General features: G+C 38.8%; 1 protein-coding gene across 1 annotated transcript in view; it reads left to right on the forward strand.

The window, feature by feature from the left end:
- LOC107038724 (protein amalgam) overlaps window positions 1-22,980 on the forward strand; it is a 54,376-nt gene that overhangs the window by 14,893 nt on the left and 16,503 nt on the right. The window contains exon 2 of the mRNA XM_015257982.2: window positions 11,634-11,731. Coding sequence (XP_015113468.1) covers window positions 11,634-11,731 — 98 coding nt within the window. The remainder of the gene's footprint in view (window positions 1-11,633; window positions 11,732-22,980) is intronic.

Below are 22,980 nucleotides of genomic sequence, written 5' to 3' on the forward strand. Positions count from 1 at the left end.
GGGGGGGGGGGGGTAAATTGAGCTGCGAACATCCGCCGGATAATAATCGGTTTCTTTGAAAAAACATCGTCGCAAGTTTGAGGATGCGATTCAGCGGGTTGTCGCCCACGGTGAAAGGTAGGAAAGGTAAGAAGTGCGGAATGAGAAATGAAGAGAAAGGGGGGGAGGGGTGAGCCACTTTGCCAATGTCAATAGCCTCTGTGTAGTCGTCGACGGGACGTGAAAACTGCGGGAAGAATAACGCCGGGAGGAAAATTATTTTTTCCAACGGGAAGAAGACAATCTGCCCGTTCACCTTCATCAAAGTCGATTGGACAGAGGTGCCAGGGGCGTGCATGAACGCATTTTTTTTCTTTCATTTTTTGAAATTTAATTTTTCCCCCGGATTTTACATCAAATGAAAAACTTTATTTGAAATTTTTTACTTGTTTCAAAAGAGAGAATTTATTAATTTCAAATGACGTTTCAATTAATTTCTAGAAAACAATTTATTCATTCATTCCGAATAAATCATTGATTAAAATCAAATGGACATTTTATTCGTTTCAAATCATTTTTTATTAATTTCGAAGCAAAAATGTATTGAATTTTTTAGTATACGAAAAACCTTCATTTATTATGAATGAATAAGTTATTTGGGTTAAATGAAAACCTATTAATGATAAAGAAAATTTTTCTATTTGATTAAAAATATGTCGTACTTTTTAAATAAACTTATTTATTTTAATGAATGAATGAATTATTTTTCTGGGTGTGGTGTGACGACCCAAATAAAAATACCCCCAACCTAATTTTCCCCTTCCTCTCACAAACGTCCAATTATGTTTTTAATCCAGAGTGAAGTGGTCATCACCAAAGATTCACGGAGTGTCACAAGAACGAGACGAGGTTCTCACCAAACTATAACTCCACACGAGTACCTGTTTCACGTGGACTCGAGGAAATTAGTGAAATTCTTAATTAAAAAAAGGACTGTGGGTAATCGCCGTAAGAGCAAGTTGCAGCGACGTGACGGTTTAGGTTGGATAACAGAATTTCACGGGTGAATAAAAAATAAGAGAGTCTCCATGGAGTCCTTTTGCGTTATAAAATATAAACGAAGGAGAGAAATTTTCTCGAAAACTAGTGAAGTTCAGAATTAAAAGAGAAAGAGAGGCAATTGAATTGTATTTCAGTATTATATTGAATTGAATTACATTATGGAAAGAATATAAAATTATTTTTCCTGTGGGAACATAGCAATTCTTGATATGAGGAATAGAATGCAGGTCTATACCTGCCACCCTCCAAAGTTTACTATTTAACATATCAATTTTGAGAACAAATGAAAATTTACGGCTAATAAAATAAAAATATGATGCGATCCGTTGGAACAATTACTGTTAAACATAGTAAAAATAGTGAGTCGATATCGTAGAAAATGGTAGCATAAAAGTTAAATTTTCAATTGACACGAGTAAAATTTAGGAGGAAAAACATGAATTTTTACTTTGTCGGTTAAAAAAATATTCCCCCTCCCTTCCAAAATGAATATTCGCGGAACGGGACGAGGAAGAGGGGGATTTTTTGAATACCCGAAGTGAAAAACTATATTTAATCTTCTTTGTCATCCTTTAAAATCATTATCAATAATTCTGCTCCATATATATTCATTCTGCAAAAGAAGAGAGGGAAGAGGAAGGGATTAAATTTTCTAGAATTATAGAATCCGCCAGCCAGGCCGTTGCGTGGTCGACGGAGGGAGGAGATTCCAAGATGTGAAAATAGTCGACACTCTCATTATCCATTGGAGTTTTTACTAGTCAACATAGTAATTTCTGCTATTTCCTCGAATAAAATGTAGGAGGCGCGAGAGTATAAACTAAAGTTTTAAATCGAAAATGGTAAAAAAAGAATTTCACATCGCAAACGTTCGGTTCAAGAAAATCAAATTGTAAAGCCTTTCCGATATGTGCACATACTAATTCTGAATTTTATATTCTCTCCTGTCAGGTCACGAAATTGGAAGATATTATTCAAGACATTTAATCCTGTAGAAACCCCTAAAAAGCGATAACAACTCCTCAAGGATTGACCGAAACGGAGAGTTTGTTGACTCAGTCTTCACAGCCCTATTCACTATTCCACTCTGGTCCGTTCACGGACCACTGTATTATTATACCTCATCACAACTCCTCCGCCGGCATCATCCAAAAGTGTAAACTATTTAAAACTCCTAGGTATACCCATTACATACTTTAATGTAATTGAATCTGGATTATCCACAGTCTCTCTCAGTCTCAATTCTGCGAGATTATTTTTCCCACCCAAGTTACCCGTAACCCGTAATTCAGTTTTCATCTCTCGGTAACGAAATTTAACTCTATTCTATTTAAATATCAAGGACTGTCTGATTAATTATTCTCACCAATCTCGATGACAAAAAATCCATTAAATTGCGTTTTCAAGCCATTGAAACAAATAATAATAAAAAAATTGACGGTGAAAATGTCGAATGAGTTTGTGCACGAAAACATGAAAGGCTTTTGATGGTCGGAGTACGGCCGAAAAAAAACAATCGAGATCGTAGGAATTGTATCCGAACTGTCACTTGTTTATTCGCTCTCGTTCAACACAATTTCCACTGTGTTCTTTTTCCATTCATCGTGATTCGATCTTGTGGGTGAGAGGAGATGGTCAACATGGTTGATAGTAACGAGAACTGATTGATGAGATTTGAGTGGAGGGATACCTGATTCAGCTTCAGACACAGATTTAAAGACCGGTGAGGATTCACTCATGAAACATTTTCTGTTTCACAAGCCTGATCGGTCATTTCGTATGTACAACGGCCGATCTGATCAGGTTCATTCGTCACGACCTGATGTAGACCCGAGTCGGTTTCAGAATGATTATAATGACTTATATAACGCCTGATTAGGTTTGGCTGTGGATACCTGGTTCCGGCCCAATATAAATTGAATAATGATGAGACTCGTTTAATTTTTGACGTGTTTATGACGGCTTAAGCCTAATCAGGTTCTTGTACCCATGAAAAGTATCAGTATCTGATCAGGTTTGCCAAATAACCTGATCAGTTGCCAATACAACAGGTTCAATAAATATTGACTATCACAGAATCATCTAACATCTCAAACTCCGAGTTAATTGGAGGACCTGATCAGCTCGACAATCTTACCTGATAATCTCCACAAATTTACCTGATCCGGTTCTCCAATTACCCCGATTTAAATAATAGTTTGAAATCAGGTAGGGCGATGGGACTTATCAGGTACAAGCATCGGCCTGATCAGCTTCGGAATCCGAGGCAAGGCGGTTTATGGGCTGACCTGATCAGGTTATGACATTGGTCCAAGATGGTCCACAAATTGACAAAATCAGGTTCAGCCACTGATCAAACAAGGCCTATCAACTGACTCAATCAGATTTTCCAGCTGGCCTGATCAGGTGTACGGAATGTACCTGATTAGGTACACCCGATTTCTGCAGTTACCGTAACTCTAATAATACAATTCCACTTGAAATCATCACAAACATCCGCACATCACCCCCCCCCCCCATAAATCCTCAAAGGAATGATCACTCACCGAATCGAACATCCCTCTCACTAGCAAATTGCTCACGGTATGAAATCTGCCCACCCTCGCTCCACCCACCATCATCTGTCTCACTTCGCTCGAATCAAAGAGGACGCACCTCCATTTAGTATCCTTCATGCTTCACCAACATATTTTACACCACCACCCCCCCCCCCCCCGGAGATACCGCAAAGTGGAATATGTTAAAGTGCATTGCGTGTGCCACGTTAATTCGTTTCACCAACAATTAAGAAGGAAATCATGATGGGTCAATTCCATGCTGTTTTATGCAATGCTTATAATGTGCCAAATGCAAGCGTGAAAAACGTTACCGTCAAGTTAATGCTGATGCGATAGAAAAAAGCACTTATGGATTAATATCATTTATTCACATTTCACTCGCACCCCGTAACGCCTTCTCTCGGGAGGAATTATTGTTTCATTCAATTTATTTCGCACGTTGTTATGTGGGCACATCATTCCTGTGACATGAAAATTGCGGTTTTGTGCTGTACGCGAAATGCCCGGCGTCATGAAACGCAAAGAAGTAGTCAGGGGGGGGGGGGGGAGGCCAGGGGCGGCGCTAGGGAATTTTGTGCCCCAAAACAAATTTCAGTCCTGCGCTTTTAAGGGCACAAACAATGAATGAAGTAGTCGGAAAAATAAATGGGACCTCATAAATTTGAAACAAAAGATCCTAGAGTGAAAATAATGAAAAAAAAATGACAAATTCTTGGGAGCGACGAATTATCAACCGCGAGTTACGATTCCGTCATCATTCAACCGCGAATCACGATTCCGTCATATTGAAGAAGAAATTCTTCATCGAAAATCTATAAAACTAAGGTCTCCCAGACCTTTTCAATTTTTGAGGCCTCACAGAATAGGAAAAAAAAATCACCTTTACGACTTGCGATACTTACACCCTCCGCAGCTATACGATAAGGGCTTATCCAAGCGGTTGCACGGGGGCAGATTTATCGCTCGGCGTGCAAGCGCCATTAAAACGTGTCGGTTGCGCTTCCCTGTCTGTGGCTGATGTTATTAGCGGGTATAGTGTGGCAAGGGTCTAGGGTGAGTGAAGGAAGATGGCATTATACCGCAAAGCGCGTCCATCCACGTCTCTTGAGACAATGCCGAAACAAGTGACGACGTTGATATAACCTCTCATGTCAGTTTCACGGTTGGAGGTGTCACGCGAAGGGAAGACCCTCCTTCGTGGAGTTGACTGGGGGGTGCTATATTTAAGACAAGCGCATCGGATGATAAGATGGAAACGTAAGATTTGTCTTAGTAGCTGATTCTCTCCGAGCAGCTGAATGATGGATTGGCGATTTTCCTTGATAATTAAATATTGTCTCCTAAAAATGGTCATCTCAACTTGCCAGATGATAGGTGAAGTTATAAAGATTGCAGCGACATCAATTTCCCGCGGTTAGTGCTCTCCAAAATATTGGGCATTCCTTCATTTGAATCTTCGTCTAGAACCTTTATAACCAAAGTGATTGTTTTCACGATTCAATCATAAATTACTTCTGGATACTCATGGAAACCGTCTGTACCTCAGAAGAATCTTTGAATTACAGCAATCCATCTCGCATCTTTAGAAGATGATCAGAAAATTTTCAGGACAAAGGGATTCCTGGTTATTACATCACTGCACCAATCATCAAACCGCCCATCAAATACTCTCAAATTTATTCACTCCCTCCAACAATACTTGCACGCCCCCCAATTCTATCACCCTCGCTGCAACATTCATGCATCACAAACATAATAAGAGATCCCCTATACTATGCATTAAATCCCAAATTATTCACAAGGTAATACCGGCACACAGTGTTACTCAACCACCGAGTGACGTTGGAATTGGTTCATCGGACATGATATAACCACCGATAATAATGCTCAATCGTGCAATCAAGATTACATGGAAACCCTGTGATCGATCTGGTGCGTTATCTGCCCATCGATTTGTACTTGTGGCTTTTGAGTAAGGTTGAACTGTTTGCAGTGATTCGATCGTACCGAGCGTGATTGGGAGGACATTCATGTATATCTCCACGAAGATGCAATTAATGGTTTGACAGGATGCAGCTAGGAACAGTGACGGGCAAAGGATCAAAGCGTACGGTGTTTCGCGGACACTTGGAGATGTATTCTCAATAGCTCCTACGCAGCTATTGGTGGAGGTAAAGTTGGGCCTCGGGTATGTCTTATCATTCGGCTGTCTTAGTCGTGATGGAGGTCCTTTGGACGTTGGATTGTCATGTGAGATCCATGTGCCCGAGTTGTCTTATCATTTGGGATTGATTGGTTGAGACGATTGGAGTCATTTTGGTCGTTGGAGATGAGAGGTCCTTTGGACGTTGGATTGTCATGTGAGATCCATGTGCCCGAGTTGTCTTATCATTTGGGATTGATTGGTTGAGACGATTGGAGTCATTTTGGTCGTTGGAGATGAGAGGTCCTTTGGACGTTGGATTGTCATGTGAGATCCATGTGCCCGAGTTGTCTTATCATTTGGGATTGATTGGTTGAGACGATTGGAGTCATTTTGGTCGTTGGAGATCAAAATATGCGGGAAGCCTAGTGTCGTCAACTCGCCTTAATTTACGATGTTGGTTTTTCCAGCGGATCTACCTCATCCCTGCGCCAGACCATCAAAGCTACCGTCCAAATCCGGCTTCACTTGTCATCACGCTCTCACCAGTATCATCAATTACCCACGTGTGTGACGATAATGACAGTGATAAGTGTTGAATTAATGATCCAGATTTTCTGGCTCGATAATCCTTGTGTTCCGTCTCGATAGAGAATAATCAAACAGAATCAAATCAGGGGAATGGTCGAGTAATGATCATCATCTATTGGAGTTTAATTACCATTGCTCGGGCGACATGGAAAAAGGCAGAAGAAGAAACTTTCAGACACGCAAATAATCGTAAATGTTAAAACGTACGTTAGATAATCTTCAAATTTTTTTTGAAATAACGCTTACATTTGTTATGTTTTATTACACTTTCCTCAACTTTCCAGACGAAATGTCGATTCTTTTGGTCGTAAAACAACTTCTCAATTCGACAATTCTTGAAGCCTGAGTATGAGGGATAATTACATTTCTAACCAATCGCAAAGAGACTCCTTCCTCCGTTGAGAGTAGTATACGTTGTAGTAAAATAAGAAATAGAAATAAGTTAGTTCCAAGTCTACAGCATCTTTGCCTTCAACAACACCAAAAGCTCGGTTAGATGAGCAACAAAAATCAAGTGAAAAATATAAACAATATTAGTGACTCTAAAAATCTAAACAACATTGAAAAACAATTTAGTGTCGTTATGTTTTCAAAGTGTAAATATTTTCTTAACCAACTTTTGTAAAAAGAAATTAAGTGCACAGGTCTTTCATAATTATTCGAGATTGTTAGCATCAGTTATTACACAACTTGACGAGGTGACGCGCTATTTTCTCTCCATCGATTTTGCAACAATCTCATTAAGAAGTTTGAACGGGTAATTATTGAACGGTCCTTTGTCTGTTCTGTTCTGTCGCCAGCAGCTCTCACTGCTCACTTATTACAATATTAAAGTCATCTTCATTCGAGGAATCATCGTTAAATCATGAGTTGTACCGAACGAAATGTCTCGCGATGATAAACTTCATCGCTTCGTTAGCCGCGTCAAGAGGCCGTTTACTTTAACGTGTCACGTGCGATTATAAATTAGATTAGTGGGTTCAACTGGGTATTTGATGGACCTCGGCTGACAACAGATGTTGGGCTGGTTGTCATCAGTGCCAGTGGTCCCTCATCAATTCAGACTGCTCATCCCTTGGTAACCTCAATCCATCCCAGTGTGGCCACCATTCAGTGATATCTTTCCCTCTAGGTCTGTCACCGATTTCATGGGTCAGCACGTAGAAGTCGTACAACGGACGGGGTTTCGTGACTCTCTACTCTTCGTTCTTTGTCACGATTCCTTCATTGAGGTTTTCTTTTATCTTCCGGCGGTTGTTTACCTGCTTCGGGAGAACTTTTTACGTGCAAATATCCTATCGGGTGCCTGGACTGAGCGTAATGTCATAGAAATCATAGACTAAGTTTTGTAACCATCTAGAGGACAAATTAATTTAGAATTCATTCGTGAAATTAAATTTCTGTATACATATCGAGATGTGTCATGTCCAAATGCGATGTTTACCCATAAATTTCGAGTGAAAAAAGGTTCACGTGGTTTTTTAAATGAAAACTGGCTGGTTAATCTCTTTCCAAATCCATAAGCATGGTCACTTCATTTTTATGAGACTAAAAACTCGTAAAGCGGCGGAATTCATTGGGAGTCTAGATCATGATGTCCTCGTTCACAGAGTGAGGGACATTATGTGCATTTGACATTTCCAACCATCAGACTCGTAATCCATTCGAGGAGAACCCGAGCTGTCTGACGTACGGACGTTTGATAAGAGTACGAGTCTCCGGTATAATTAAACGGAGGATTGAAAAACAATGGGTTGAGCGGATGAATAGGTACTATGTGCCTCCAAAATATTGGAGATTCAGAAGTAAAGCTCAACGAATTACGTAATGGAGGATAAATGAGACGAGTGGCGTGGGGGAATCCTCATTCAAGCCGTCAGCTGTTTAAAGTAATGTAGCTATAATTGATAGAGATCCAAGTAAAAATTATTTTTATTCGATATGAAATTCCAAAATTGATTTTTTACGGAAACAATTTGAAAAGAATTTTCAAAAGTGTTAAAAACGCTTGATTTCTTGATCAATTTTTACTATTGAACAAGGAGAAATTACTTAAATCGTATGAATTTTTACTAGGTTAAATTGTAATTTTTTCTTTCTATTTAAAATTTTAGTTTATACTCTCGCGCCTCCTACATGTTACTCGAGGAAATAGCAGAAATTACTGTGTTGACTAGTAAAAACTCCGGTGGATGATGAGAGCGTCGCTTGTTTTCAATTATTGGAATCTTCTCCCTCTATCGACCACGCAATGGCCCGGCTGGCGGATTCTATAATTCTAAAAAATTGATTCCTTCCTCTCCCCCCTCCTCTTTTTCAGGATGAATATACGTGGAGCAAAATTATTGATAATAATTTTCAACTATGATAAAGAAGACTAAATATGGTTTTTCACTTCGGTTATTCAAAAAATCCCTCTCACCGTCTTCCGTCAATATTCACTTTGGAAGGGAGGGGAAATATTTTTTTTACCGACGAAGTAAAAATTCATATTTCTCCTCCTAAATTTCTCAAAGATTACTAAATTAAATAGCAAATCCTGCATTCTATTAAATAGAATGCATTAAATAGAATGTGAATTCACACATTAAGAATTACTACGTTCCCACAGTAAAAAGTAATTTTATATTCTTCCCAAGCATCTTAAACATTTTTCCACCCATTTTTTCATCAATCACAGATCCCGTATTTTTTTCTAAAACAAAGTCTCTTTTGTCTGCCCTCCAGACACCGACTCTACATCGAAATTCCTCGATTACAAATAGGATCGTTACGGTTTATTTGCTGGAGGCAGCATCGCATGCCTCTCACAGTAATATGTGATCGTGCGCAGACTTCAGAAGCATCCGCGTGTCTCGTTTCAACTTATTTCCGGGGACTCCTCAATAACCGCACAATTCTTTATTCCATAAAGTAGACATAATACAGGAAACCATGTCTGTTCGATTGTAATGGGGAATCATGTTTCAGTGAATTAAATCATTTGGCTGGTTGGAGAGGAAGAGGACCAGATATACTCAGTCAGCTGGAAAAGAAGTCGAAAGTATCACCGGGGGAATTTTTTCGGAGCGGAGGAAGGCGAGAGATTGTGTGCCTCTGGGGAAGGGCGCGAAGGGGAGGGATTCGTGCGCAGTCGAGGGTACATCAACTGCTACTTATAGACGTGGATAGAGTTTTTACTGGGGCACTCGCAAGTTTCCTTAATCAAGTGTCTGGTTGAGAGAGTTGCAAAATCTTTTTTATGTATTCAATCTTAATTCGGGTAATTGCAATTAAAAGTTTGAATTTGTTTATTTTATGAATTGAGGAAATTGTGTGAAGGGTCTGAATTTTTTATGGGTGATATACAGAAGAGTTCATGAGGGTCAACAACACTAGTAAGGGTCAGGCTAATAGATGTTCGACGATGTTTCGGCGTAAGGCTCAAAAAGTCGTGAGGGTCAGAGTTGAATCTGACATTCGTAAGGGCCGGGAGGGCATAAGGGTCGGATTATATATCCGATATCGATAAGGGTTAGAATGTCATAAGGGTCAGATCATATATCCAACATTCATAAGGGTCAAATGGCATAAGGGTAAGGAAGGGCACAAGGGTTAAAATGGTCATAGAGTACAAAAGAATTATATTGCTCATATTGAAGGGTCATCTAGGGCCATTAAACGGTTTCATAAAGGTCATAAGAGTCAAATCGAATTTATTCTGAATTTTTAATTTAATTAAATCCTTCCGAATAAACAATTCCTGAAAAATGAAACTGAATTAGATTTAAAGAACTGTCGAGAATCATGGAAATCTGAGGAGCAGTGGGACTGCACCAACTTGAAATTTTTTGTTCTATCTCGTCCCCTATTTGTTATACACTCCCTGGGTTTCGGCGCTCGAGGTAATCCGTTGGAAGAGTGTGAGTCTGGATTTCTCACGCGTTCGCAGGTCATACCGAGGATTAGTGGGCATTTGGTATTCGTGATGCATGTACACCGTTTGGGGAGTGAGGGTTGTATCATCCCGGGAGAAGGTTGAGTGGAAAATATATTGCACTTTGGTTACTGCTCTCAGCGCAAATTTGTACACCGTTTGTATTTATACTCTTGGGGTTTTAACTGTTGCTGGGATTATTCGCGAATCTCTTACATGATATCAACAATGTGAGGATTGTTGCAGGAGGTTCAAATTCGAATGAAATATTATTATGACTTTGAGGGAGAGTTCAGTGACTCTCGACTCATTCGATGGATATCTGGAAACATTGTCTCGATTTAAATTCTATTGCGTATTATAACTCTTTTAATTTAGGGGAGTTGAATAAATAATCAATAATTTATTGTCGATTAAACTGAAGGAAAAAAAAGACAGATAGAGTTTAATCTTCATATAAGATTTAAGAAGAAAGTATTCATCTTAAATCTGGGGACTGTAAATTTCAGTTTGATTATTCTGGGAAAATTGATGAAAAATCAGGAAATATCTGCTTAAATTTCAGATTCTTCTGAATTTTCAGGGAATTCCTTTAAAAAATCCTGGAGTTCCAAGAATTCTTAAGGAATTTCCAGAAAATTCACGAGAATTTGGCAGTGAATATTCATTTTCACTTGGAAATTCATGTAAATTGTGGAATTTCCGTCTTCCTATTCAAGTAAATTGGGGCTTTACTTGAATTTTCAGAGAAACGAGAACTAAACTCGTGAAAACCATCATTTCCCTGCAAAACGATTTTCAAAAAAAGCCATGCAACATGCCGAGTCAGGAAATCATTTAAACTTATTACAAGAGTTTGTGAAAAATTTCTTATGCTTTTGAAAAAAATGAAACCCCTCCAAACGAAATCACTCGCACAACTTTTTCTCCCACCGTAACCGCATGCGCTTTAGTTAAAATAAAAAAAAGGGAAAAAATTGTCCCGAGGTTTTTGCACATTGAAAGCATTACCCCGGGGGTGTGGAAAAAAATCCCCCTGAAGGGGGAAATGTTGAGGGCACGCGTTAATAAATGAAGAGTTCGCTTAATCCTCGCTTGACCCGCTTACCTGAACTCACTTGCCGTCAGCTCCAGTTCTTCGACTATGTATATAGTTCCCGAAAGTTTGGTACCACGAGATTTTTTTGTACTCTCAACGAGATACAAAAATGGAGTCTGAAATGAGGGAGTGCTTGTGCGGAGAGTGAATTGAGCGAGAGGGAAGAGGCATTTCGTTGGTCACAAATTGTATGAATTTAGAGTACACGACAATCTACTCTAAATCTGGTACTTTTCAGTCGCTTTACGGTGGCATATTCACTCCGATAAATTGATGATGTTGCAGATCTACCGAGATTCGGCAAGCCCCTGAATAATCTCACGGTCTCAGTTGGACGAGAGGCCATTTTCACGTGCATTGTGGAGAGTCTCGGGCCATACAAGGTAAGGACAATGAATTATTAATAATCCGCACTGTTAGAAAATTACTTTTGAAATCTCAAGTGAACAAGCTTGAAATTTTTAACAACGATAAAGTTACATGAAATTTCTGTATATATTAATTATTACAATTATACATATATATTAATTATTACAATTAATTCTCGATTTCCAGATCCATGTGCCACTGATAGATATTCAAAATAGGAAAAATTCCGGAAAAAACTTTTCTGAATTCTGAATCTATTAAAAATTTAATTGCATTTGAAATTAAATTCTTACATTTATTAACGTACGTTTCGTAATATTTTATTAATTGAGGTGGTTGTTTTGAACTTCTTTGGTTTCTAGAATTCTGAGGAAGCTTAAATTATAACCGAAACATCGCGAAGTGACAATAATCTAGTGCAGTGTATTGTTTTCTGATTATGATTTTTCTTGTGACCTTCATTTGATCCTGATGAAGCCTATTGCATCCCCTTGTTCAAGACATTTGTGAAGACCTTATTGTCTGCAAGAATAATGACAGTGATCACCCCTGGGGGTCTGACTCCATCACTTCATGAAGCACTCGCTCTCTCATGAATTCCTCCCCTTCTCTACTTCCAATTCCGATTCTCCCAGATGGACTTGTGCTGCAAGAAACCCCTATTCTCAGCACCATACACCCATCATCCGATCACAGACTCCATCGAACACAATCCAATTCTTCCCCAAGAAAAAGATGAAAGCCCTCAAGACTTCTCTCGCCAAATTCTTCAGAAACGCCTCCCCCGGAAATTACATAATTCTCTGAAAGACCCTGAATTACTTCCACCGGACGCATATTGACGACAAAATTTCCCACCCGATGTTAAATCTGATTGAGGGGCTGGCAGTCCCCATAAAAATCTCGCACGACACTTCCCTAAATAGCCTTAACAGTCCAATATTCAGAGTACCTCAAGTTTCCGAGTGTTTCGCCCTGAATTCTTCCATCAAACGTAATTATTTTTTCTGCACCCTCAGTCGAGAGATATCTCGACAGCTCTCATTCCACCAACTCTCTCCCCCCCGGCTTTCGACTACTTTTCCGCTCTCTCCACACTTCTGTTTCCACAGTTTCAGTCGCTATCTACTTTCTGCTGTGCCCACTTAATCCCGGTGAATTGATTTTAAAAAAGCACTTTCAGGTTGATAGAATTGAATTTTCGAGGGAAATTATTTAACTGCAGTTTTTAACTTTTCCGGGTGGAATAATCCCCCCTTCTTGTGTGCAACATAATCTCGACCGAAAAATTTTCCCCTCGATATAATGAAATTTAGCGCTCTCCGTCTCCTTACCCGCTTGAGATTAGTTAAGATGCAAATTACATTTTTCTCTTTTTTCCGTCCCTCTGTCTATCTGTACTCAGCCCCATGGTAATCCGCAAGTTTTGTAATCCCAGAAAGCCAAATGGCCGTTAAAGATAGCAAAGGAGTCGGTGAAAATGTTTGCGGAGACTGTCGTTAGAAATACCCGAGGGTAACTTTGAAGTCGGAATGAGATGAGTCCTTTTGAATGTTCAATATCTGGTGACCGAACGATGCGATTTGAATGAAATGTGCTTTATTCTGAGGCTTCGAACATAATCTTGGAAATGGCGTAAGATTTTTTGAATTCCACTCTACCATTTTCGAGTTATGGCTGATTAAAAATGTGATTGATAGATTTACTCAGAAAATTAGCCGCAAGACCTGATTTTCAATCAGGCACAAATCAGGATTATAATACCGGATTTCATGCGAAAGAGATTCGATTGTCGGTACCAGATCACGCCTTTATTTGTGACATATTTTCAGTGCGTGATAAATTTTGACATCAACGTACCTGATCAGGTTTAAGGTACCTTTCGCTTCAATCTAGTTGAGATGTTGGGATAATAATTGAAAATATTGGGCTGTGCTTTCTATTATAAAGGAAAGCTTATGATCGTCAAGCTCCTGATCACGTTTCGGCGTGGACCTAAACAGGTCGAAATATCCAGTCACTTAGTTTTCTAAATAGTCCTGATTTCCTGTGGACTAAACCATGAACTTCGCGCTCAGCATGAACTTGATCAGGTTTTATTACGTTAATGGGCCGAATCAGGTTTTGATTCTAACCTGATAGATTGTTCTACGGTTTCGATGGAAAAATTTCGCAGACCTGTTCGGGTCGTATTGTAAATTGAATTGAATATTTTCAAAACCTGCTTAAGCTACGCCAAAAACCTGATCAGGTATTTCTGCCCATGGAATCAGCTGAGTTACGATCCACATCAAGTTATATCAGACATAGGATATATGATAAACCAATCTACATCGCGATGTGAGCCTGATCAGGCTGAATTACGAACCTGATTGTACGTTTCAGAGACATGTCCAGGTTGAATAATGAGATTTTCCGCCCGAAATCATGATCTGATTTATCTGTGGATCTGATCTATTGTATCAGAAAGCTAATCATGTTGTTGTGCGCACGTGATAACAATCCCTTACCAAAGGTCTCCTAAAAATCCCGACGCTCACCGCACCTGTACCTGATCCTGAATCAGTCTCACCGCGTCCAAATATCGACTCCACACAATTGATTTTTTGTGATTCAAATATATTCTGTCCCATCCCCCAAATATCCCAAACTCAATCATGACTTTAGATAAACTCACTGACTAGGTCACCACCTCAATCCGTGATTTAAAATTCAAACTAGACACAGTCCCTTCCAAAATAGGAATCCAAAAGCACCTCATCGCCGTGTCAGAGAGAGCTAAACAGAACATGAAATTAATTATTTACGATGCCTTGTGGTTGCGCAGTCAAAGGATATGAGTTGCCAGATGCAAAAGATAGTAGCGTAAATCATTTCTCTCGTAGGTACAACACGATAGAATGGAAATTCTACAACCGCACTGTGGCTTCCAGGCGCGTGATGAAGAGTGACAGAGTTATTGAATGAGAAGGAGGAAGACAGTTGTTAGGTTCTAGTGGGGCTAAAATGCAAGAGGCAACGGTGGTTCGATGTTAATAAACGTGATAAGGATAATTGCTTCAACTTGGTTTACCTAGGAATATAACTTGCATCTTGTCCGGAATGAGTTTCTAGGTGAAAATCACTGATCTTGATTAACTTATCTCATTTCTGAAAAATTTCATCGTTTTTAATAACTGAATAGCGAATACAGTCAAGCTGACAGCATTCTTCAGTCGTAATCATGAGGACTTGTTGCAATTGTCTTACCGATGACCAAACTCATAGAGATTACGTGCTGTTTCGTCGTACAAGAATTCGCTTGCAGGTTGAAAAGCTCATTAGTCCGTAAGTCAGAGACACGGCTGGTGGAAAGGATCAGCGGCTCGTTCATATTCATTACCTTAATGATGATGATTCTGTATTTAATTTCTGAATTTGGATTGAGTCAACACTTAACATTCTCATTTACGATCGTTAGAAATAACAATTTCCAAACGTTTTGTTCATCTCCAGCATGATTCTAGGATTGAGCACCTCGACAAAATGTCAGATTGTTCCAAGAAACCCACCACTATCCACTGAAAGTCTCAGTTCAATACCCCCATATCTCCAACGTTCTACTGAATATAATCTCGGAGTAATGATATACAACATTTCAAACTTTCGCGAAATGTCTCCAGAGGCTGGAGAATTTCCTTTGACGGTTTAAAGTGCACATCGTAAAGTCTCCATCCCACCTTCACAGGATGCCTCTTTGTGAGCATCTCCACACTCCCCATACTTTTGAAATTTCGAATCTCCTGATATTAGAAGACACTGCTGAAACAGCAGTCTCCATTGTAATACGAAACACTATAACCCCGAGATTCAACAAGTTCAAGCTGACTTTGAATGATTTCATTAATGATACTTCATACCGTAATCCCCTTTGATTACACAACTGTACCATTTGGTCTGGCTAACTCCGGATTATCCGCATTAATTAATGGTGGAAATGAGTGAAGAAAAGCTGGAAGAAGTACTTGACACGAGTTGTACTATTCCTAACTAGCACGTTAGGCGAGTCCGCAGCGAATGAAAATAATGAACTGTCTAATTTTTTGTCAGAGTGAAATCAACTTCTGCTGAGACAGAGTTTTTTATCATTCTGCGGATGGGGAAGTGGGAGATTATTTTTTACGTGTGACATTTCGTAGAAGAAAAATGCCATTGGGGATGAAAGTCTGGGGGAGAAATTCTCATGGGGGAGATATCGTCAAAAATTTATGTACATTGATTATTTTTTGACTCGAGTTATTCATTTTTATGAAGTTGATGATTTCCATTTCCCAGAATAGTCTTCCGATTCACATTATAAGAGTATACGACTTCAGAGTTTCTATTTGAATTATTAAACAACCTAGATGACACGTCTGGTGGTTATAAATACGAATGGAGATCAGTGTCGATAAATTAACTAATCTACGAACTAATGAATGATGCGCATACATATGCTGGGTGCTCTTACCCGGGTATATTTTAGCGAACTACGAAATTATTTGATGTTGGGGTCAGATATACGGATGAATAATGGTCATGCTGTTAGTGGAAATAACTAGAAAAATGTGGAGCACGAGGAGCGGTTTATTTTTGTATTCATTGCCGTGGAAGACTGCTGCGGTATTTGTCGAATTGATTTTTCATTTTTGCATGTGCGGTGCACCCATTAGATCTTATTGATGAACTATATTTGTTCGAATGAAGAGGCGTTGCTGTCGTGAAATGTGACTCGTATATTTATAGATGTCTCCATGTTTCCGGAGATGTTATCCAAATAGATTCATCAGTCGATTGCATATTCAAGTAGTTGCAGTAGATATTTGTGAAATTTCCTGTGTCACACGTCAGTATATCCTCATCATATAAGGGTCACTTGACACTTATGCGATCGTTAACTTGAGCTTCAAATGCGCCATTAGGGTCATAACAGTCATAAAATTAATGAATTTCGTGAGGGTCATAAGGGTTATGTGAGGGTCATGTTCATGGTAACCCTTACGACGTTTACCAACACGACTTATACATAATGTTTGACGCTCACGTAACCCTTACGAACCTCACGAGCATGCCCAAGGTTCGTAAGGGTTGTGTTTAACGTAACCCTTGCCACCCTTACGCACATGATTCTTAAAAAAGGTTTGACCGTACGACCCTCACGTATACGACCCTTACATGTGTGACCCTTATTGAACCCTTATATATCATGTGAGGGTCATGTTCAATGTAACCCTTACAACTCTTGCGAACATGACCTCTACATCATGTTTGACCCTCACATAACCCTTACAGCTATGACCCTTACACAATGTTTGATCATTATTCACCTCTCAAGTATCACGTAAGGGTCATGTTTAACGTAACCCTTTCGACCCTTACGTCAATAATAAAAAAATGTTGATTACAAATCTGAAACTATCTCATCACAAATAGAAAAAAATTATTTTTCGTCACGCGGAAAATCGTGTTATCCAAGCGCATTCACATTCATGAATGTATGGAGGGAGTGAGATAACTCGGGTTTATGTGCCTGCGAATTTATCCTTCAAGGGTGGCTCAATGCCTCAATCATTCCAAGAACCCGAGGTACATTCTTCAGCAGTTCTACTATGGATTCAGGAAAAATCCCGATACCCAGGCTATATGCGGGAGTCGTTCGGCCCTCGGTTGAGCGTTGCTCTCATTTCTGCGACGAAACGATTGCCTTTTGCGACTTATCGGATGGAATCCTCGGGGGGTTGAGGATTGGGCTTTTGAAGGGGCGAACGGGGGATCGGATTACAGAGCTCCATAATTTTTAAGTGCATTCCGAATATCTTTTAATGGTTATATTTTTCTTTTTTCTGTGGCAACTTTAACAAAGATTCATTACAATTTTGTAATTCTTTCATTCTGATGCAGCGAAACGAGTACTCGATGTTTCATTCAAATACAAATGAGTTGCGAAAGGCTTTGAAGTTATTCAACAGGGGATCATTAACTCTACGGTATAACAATAATGGTCATTGGAGTTAATTGAACCGGTTACTACGTTTCTCATTGCAGCCCCTGCATTCATCGGTAATTGGAATATATTTAATGTCCATCAATGATGAAATGAAGACTGAAGTTTGATAAAAAAAAAATTGAAATATCATTTGAAACTGTCGGCTGAAAATCGCGACACACTTTGTAAAAATTTTTATCACGTTTGTTTCAATGAAGTTGCAAGGAATTTCATCGTTGAAAGTTCAACATTCTATGGAAAATTAAGGGAAACTGTCATTTACAATTATTTTATGAATTTTCATTTTGTTATTTTATACAAAATTTTAAAGAATTTGACCGTTAAAAATTCAACATTTTACGGAAAAATCAATGGAATCTGTATTTTAATACTTTTATATTTTTATTTTATAAACAAATAACCCAATGAAAAATCAACTATTCATTTGAGAATTCACCTTTTGTTACGAATAACATGACATTTATCACCTCACAAGTTTGATACTTCTTGCGTAATCCGTCACGGTGATACGAAGGAACATAAGAAGAAATAGGGGAGGGTGGGGCAAAACGGCCCCCCTTCAATTGTCAATAACTTGTGAATGACATTGTGAAAATTCCCAGTTTCAACTTCATTTTGAAGATAATTTTTCATTCTTCAAAACGAGCTCTAACTCATCCCAATCGGATTATTGAATCGGAAAATATTGACGGTTGAAGGGGGGCCGTTTTGCCCCATCCTCCCCTAATGATAGTGTCGAAGTTTCCGGAGAAACTCGGCTAGAATCGATTGAACTGGGGGAGGTGATGAAACAAGAAGTTCAGATGAATGATGAGGTGTATCGCATGAAATTGTAAACCATCGTTCTTGATGCGCTGCTCATATTCATCATAAACCCACCTGATAGCATCTCCAGAGGTTACGGGTGTATGAGTGCACTACTTGCGCCATCATTTTTCACATGAGAATGAAGTGAGACTTTTCTGAGATTTGGATCATTCGTCTTTTGCAGGGAATTTCGCACCTTTTCTGAATCATTTCATAGAAAAACCTGGTGAATTTGATAGAAAATTATAGAATTTTTTTTAAAATTATTTTATAGAAAAAAATAGTTGCATTTTATCTTTCTATTCAACTTTTTCTATTAGACATTTCCGACAGAAATTCCGTGACGTGAAATTTCGATTTTTTAAAGCTCTTTCTCGCCTTTTTTTCATTAAAAAATCGATCGAAAAAATTGAAAAGCTCAAGTCGAGGAATTTCTACAGAAAATATCCCACTAAAATAAATTACATAGGTTTTTCTATTGAATTGAAAAATTGAATTGAATTGCGCGAATAATGAATCTCCCATGACGTCAATCTCAGTTCATGAATAAAATTGACGCATGCAAATGAGACTGTACTCGACTAACCTGTATTTTCAATCAGATTATCCTCCAAAATAACCAAATTCTCCAGCTCAATATATCAAATCATAACCTATTCTGTTCTATCCCCGATACCAAATCCAATTAATTCGGTTTATAGATCAAGTATTGGCCCGTCTAAATCCTCTGAATGGCATTTCGTTTTGTCGCAGCCTTTTACCCTGTCATTGACATCGGCTTTTGAATTCATTGAATCGTGTACTGCATGTATGAAGAAAATTTAATAGAAAAACCTAGCGCTTTCTCTAAGAAATTCTATTCCAAAATTGGAGTTCTGTTAAAATTTTATTGAAGATTCAACTTCATTGTTTCATTTTTTTTTATTGATATTTGGTAGGAAAAATTCAATGGATTTCGAAGGAATCATGAAACAAGTGGGAAATTGCTTTCATCAAAAATAGTCAATATAATTTTGCTAATAAATTAGCGATTTGCTTGCGAATGGAATTTTGATGACGATGTATTTTGAATTGAATTCAATGATTCAATGAATTCAAGATTGGCCCAATGTTGGCGGCCAACATTGTCCCAACATTAATTTTTTTTTCTTTCATTAAATGGATATTCCATTCGGAAGCAAAAAGATGAATATCTTATTTTGAAACAAAACACTGTTGTAAGTCCCCTCCGCCCCTCTCCCACAGAACCACATGATCAGTGGTTAACGACGAAAAAAGAGCTAAAGAGAAAAACCCTTTTCACAAAAGTCTCCATTCCGTGGGAAAAAAATTGAAGATATTTTCAGCGAGACGACATGGAGTGAGGAGTTCTGAAAAAGTTTAATACTCAGACCGCTCATTAACTCGGTGTTGAAGGATTTACAAAATTTTCACATTGAAAAGAAGTCCGATGAAACAGTTTACCCTCATTTAAAATACTATTTTCCACGGTGAAGTTCCGCGGCAATTGTGATATGTAGACAATTAGTACTGTCATTTCACCATTTGTTCCGCTCCATAAAGTATAAATGTCCTTATGGAAAGTATATTCTGGGAAATGAGGTTAGAATTTTCATTATGAAGTAGACTCGGGCAATTGTACATTCAAAAAATAAAACTGACAACTGAATTCTGCAATAAATACCTGTCATCAATTGACAGAAATCCTTAAACCTGACAAATTTTGAATGAACTCAAAATTAAGAGCGAAGACTTACACGTTGGATTAGAATTGTAATTCAATTATCAGTTACCACCTCGCTAAAAGATGCACCATTTTTGCTCAGAGAACGACTCACAATAAAACAAGTATTGATTTCCTTCCGCAAAAACACTTCTGCTTGCGTTAACACTTCTGTCTGAGATTAAACAGAAAATTTTGTTGAAATAATGAGAGTGTGAGCGATGTGAGCTATTATTTTATTAGAGTAACTCACACTTGAGCTGGTTATGAGTCACCTGAGGTTAAATAGAAACTTTTGTTGAAGTAATGACAGTATGACCGACTTATGAGCGAGGAAATCTCACACTGTGCGTCATGAAAATTGCCAATTTCTACGTGTGAGTGCTTATGAGCAACTACTGTTCACACAATTTTCACAGTGAAGTACGAGAAATTGTACTGTCTGCAGACTTTCCCGTTGGACTCTTCACGTCCTCAGACCCTTATATTTCCGTTAATTTCCAAATCCAAACATTAATCACTTCATTTTTTTCTTCGTAAAGTGCGAACAACTCGAAACAACGAGAAAACTTTTACCCAAAGAAACCGTAGAGTTTTGTTATGAGCAAATGAAAACAGTGAGTAGTAAAGTATACAACGCGCAAATGGTTGGTACGTGCCATTCCCCCCTTGCTTCTTCCGAAGAACGGTATCATTTGTGAAATAAACTGTGCCGCATAGTTGCAGTATGTTTGGTAGAGACTGAATAATTACTCGACGCAATTGATGGCACACCACAGAGGAAAGAGAAAGACCACGCTTACCCCTCCCCCCCCTCACCCACACCACTTTTTCACCATTTTTTTTTCTTTATTTTTTCTTCTCTTTTATTTGCTCAGCCTTCGCATTTCCCGTGCACAAACAGACTCGGGGGGTACACAATTTACAACGCTAACTCGCCATCGTTCTCGTCCCAACAGTCAGCGATTCTTCAGACCTTTATCTTCGAGGTTTCCCACATACATCGTATTCACCTCTTAAAACCGTTTTTCTTCTCGTTCTCGTTACTCCTCATTTCTTTTAGCTCGTTTTATTATTTTTCCTGTTCATTCTCTTCTGTACTTTATTGTCCAGAAACATTTTAACAAGACGACAAATCCGGTGGTGACTGCTAAAGCGGTTGTACTTTGGAAGAATGGAGGACCAGTAATGATGGAGGAGAGAATGTTTAAATAATTGAGGCGAGAAGTCCGTATGGGAATGCTCGGGAATTTGGTAAATAGTGAATAGAATAAATAGTGAATAGAAGCGAGTGGATCTAAGTGAGCCTTTTCAGCCGTATGATTTTGATGGAGTGAGACTCATTTTGAGACTCTTAGCAAGATATCTAGAGATTTCTGACCGGTATAAACTCTACAACCTGCATTTGAATCAAGGTTCCATTTTTCCTAGCAGTCCAATTCTCCCCAACGTCCACTGATCGCCTACGATTTCACAAATACTTGGTGTCACTGAAATATGAATTGCTCTTGAGTCGAAAAGGGATAACCTCACAACAGTCCATCTTCTGAGACAAGTGAAATACCAGTGTTAAAAATCGTGGGATGAAGAATTCTATGAAAGCTAGTGCATCGCGATGAAAAAGTTGGAAATAATACTGGCATAAAGCCCGTCGAGTCTGTATTCCCCTTTATTTACTCACTCCATATATTTGATTTTTTTCCTCTCCCGCGGTGGATAGTGACTTTGAGTGTAGCCTATGGTGCAGCTGTGGTGGAAAAAGAACGATGAGGTTCGTTTCTGTATTTATACGAATGCACCCAGTTCTCTTTTGTATCCACTCGAAGCAAGGGGGGGTCAAGCTCCCGTTACTTGCTAGGACGTAAGGCACTGGGTGATAGAAGGAGATAGGTGGTGAGAAGGCAGACCGGATGGTGAAAGAGAAAGAAAATCCGTACTCGAGACTCGAATAGAAAATGGAGACAATGTAGTTTCAGGGAGAAAAGGAAATTCTCTACCCAATACATCCTATTCCAGCCATTGAAAGGATAGTGTGTGCTAGTCACATTCGCAAGATACTTCTGCTTTCTTTTGAAATTCGATTGACGTCGGGTAAATTGCCTTGTGATAATCACGGTGTCAGACATTTTTTTTGTTCAAGTCACACTCGAGCCAGTTTTGAATCGTGTGAGATTATATTGAGAATTTTGTTGTGAGCGGCTGTGAGCGAGGAAGTATCGCACTGTGAGCCATGGAAATTGTTAATTTTAAGTGTGAGTGAGAATGAGGACCTCTTGCTCATATCCGCTCACACGGGAGTAATTCATGTGAGCTTCTTACTATAATTATCACCACGGAATTCAAAATTTAATTCACTTGTCAGATATCACCTCGCAGAAGAATGAGTCATTTTGGCTCACAGTAGCTCAAAAATTTTTCATTTTCACGTGGGTTAAGGGTGAAAGTCGATTTTCGCCAAAATTGAATTTTTTCGCCAAGTGAAAGTTGATTCTGTATTTTCTAACAATTCTGATGCCAATGAAACCCCCGAAGGCGCGATAAAAGTCGAAATAAATTTTTTTTTTCACCCCGACCCAAAGAATCAGATTTTCTGTTTTTCCAGAGGGAAAGTCGACTTTCGTCAAAATCGAATTTTTTAGCCGGGTGAACGTTGACTCCAACTATTTAAGCGCCGGGCTAGTCAGAACTGTCAAAAGTATGTGGAAAAA

This window comes from Diachasma alloeum, unplaced genomic scaffold, assembly GCF_001412515.2.
Source record: "Diachasma alloeum isolate Michigan unplaced genomic scaffold, Dall2.0 Dall_scaffold_00178, whole genome shotgun sequence".
Taxonomy (NCBI): Eukaryota; Metazoa; Arthropoda; class Insecta; order Hymenoptera; family Braconidae; genus Diachasma; species Diachasma alloeum.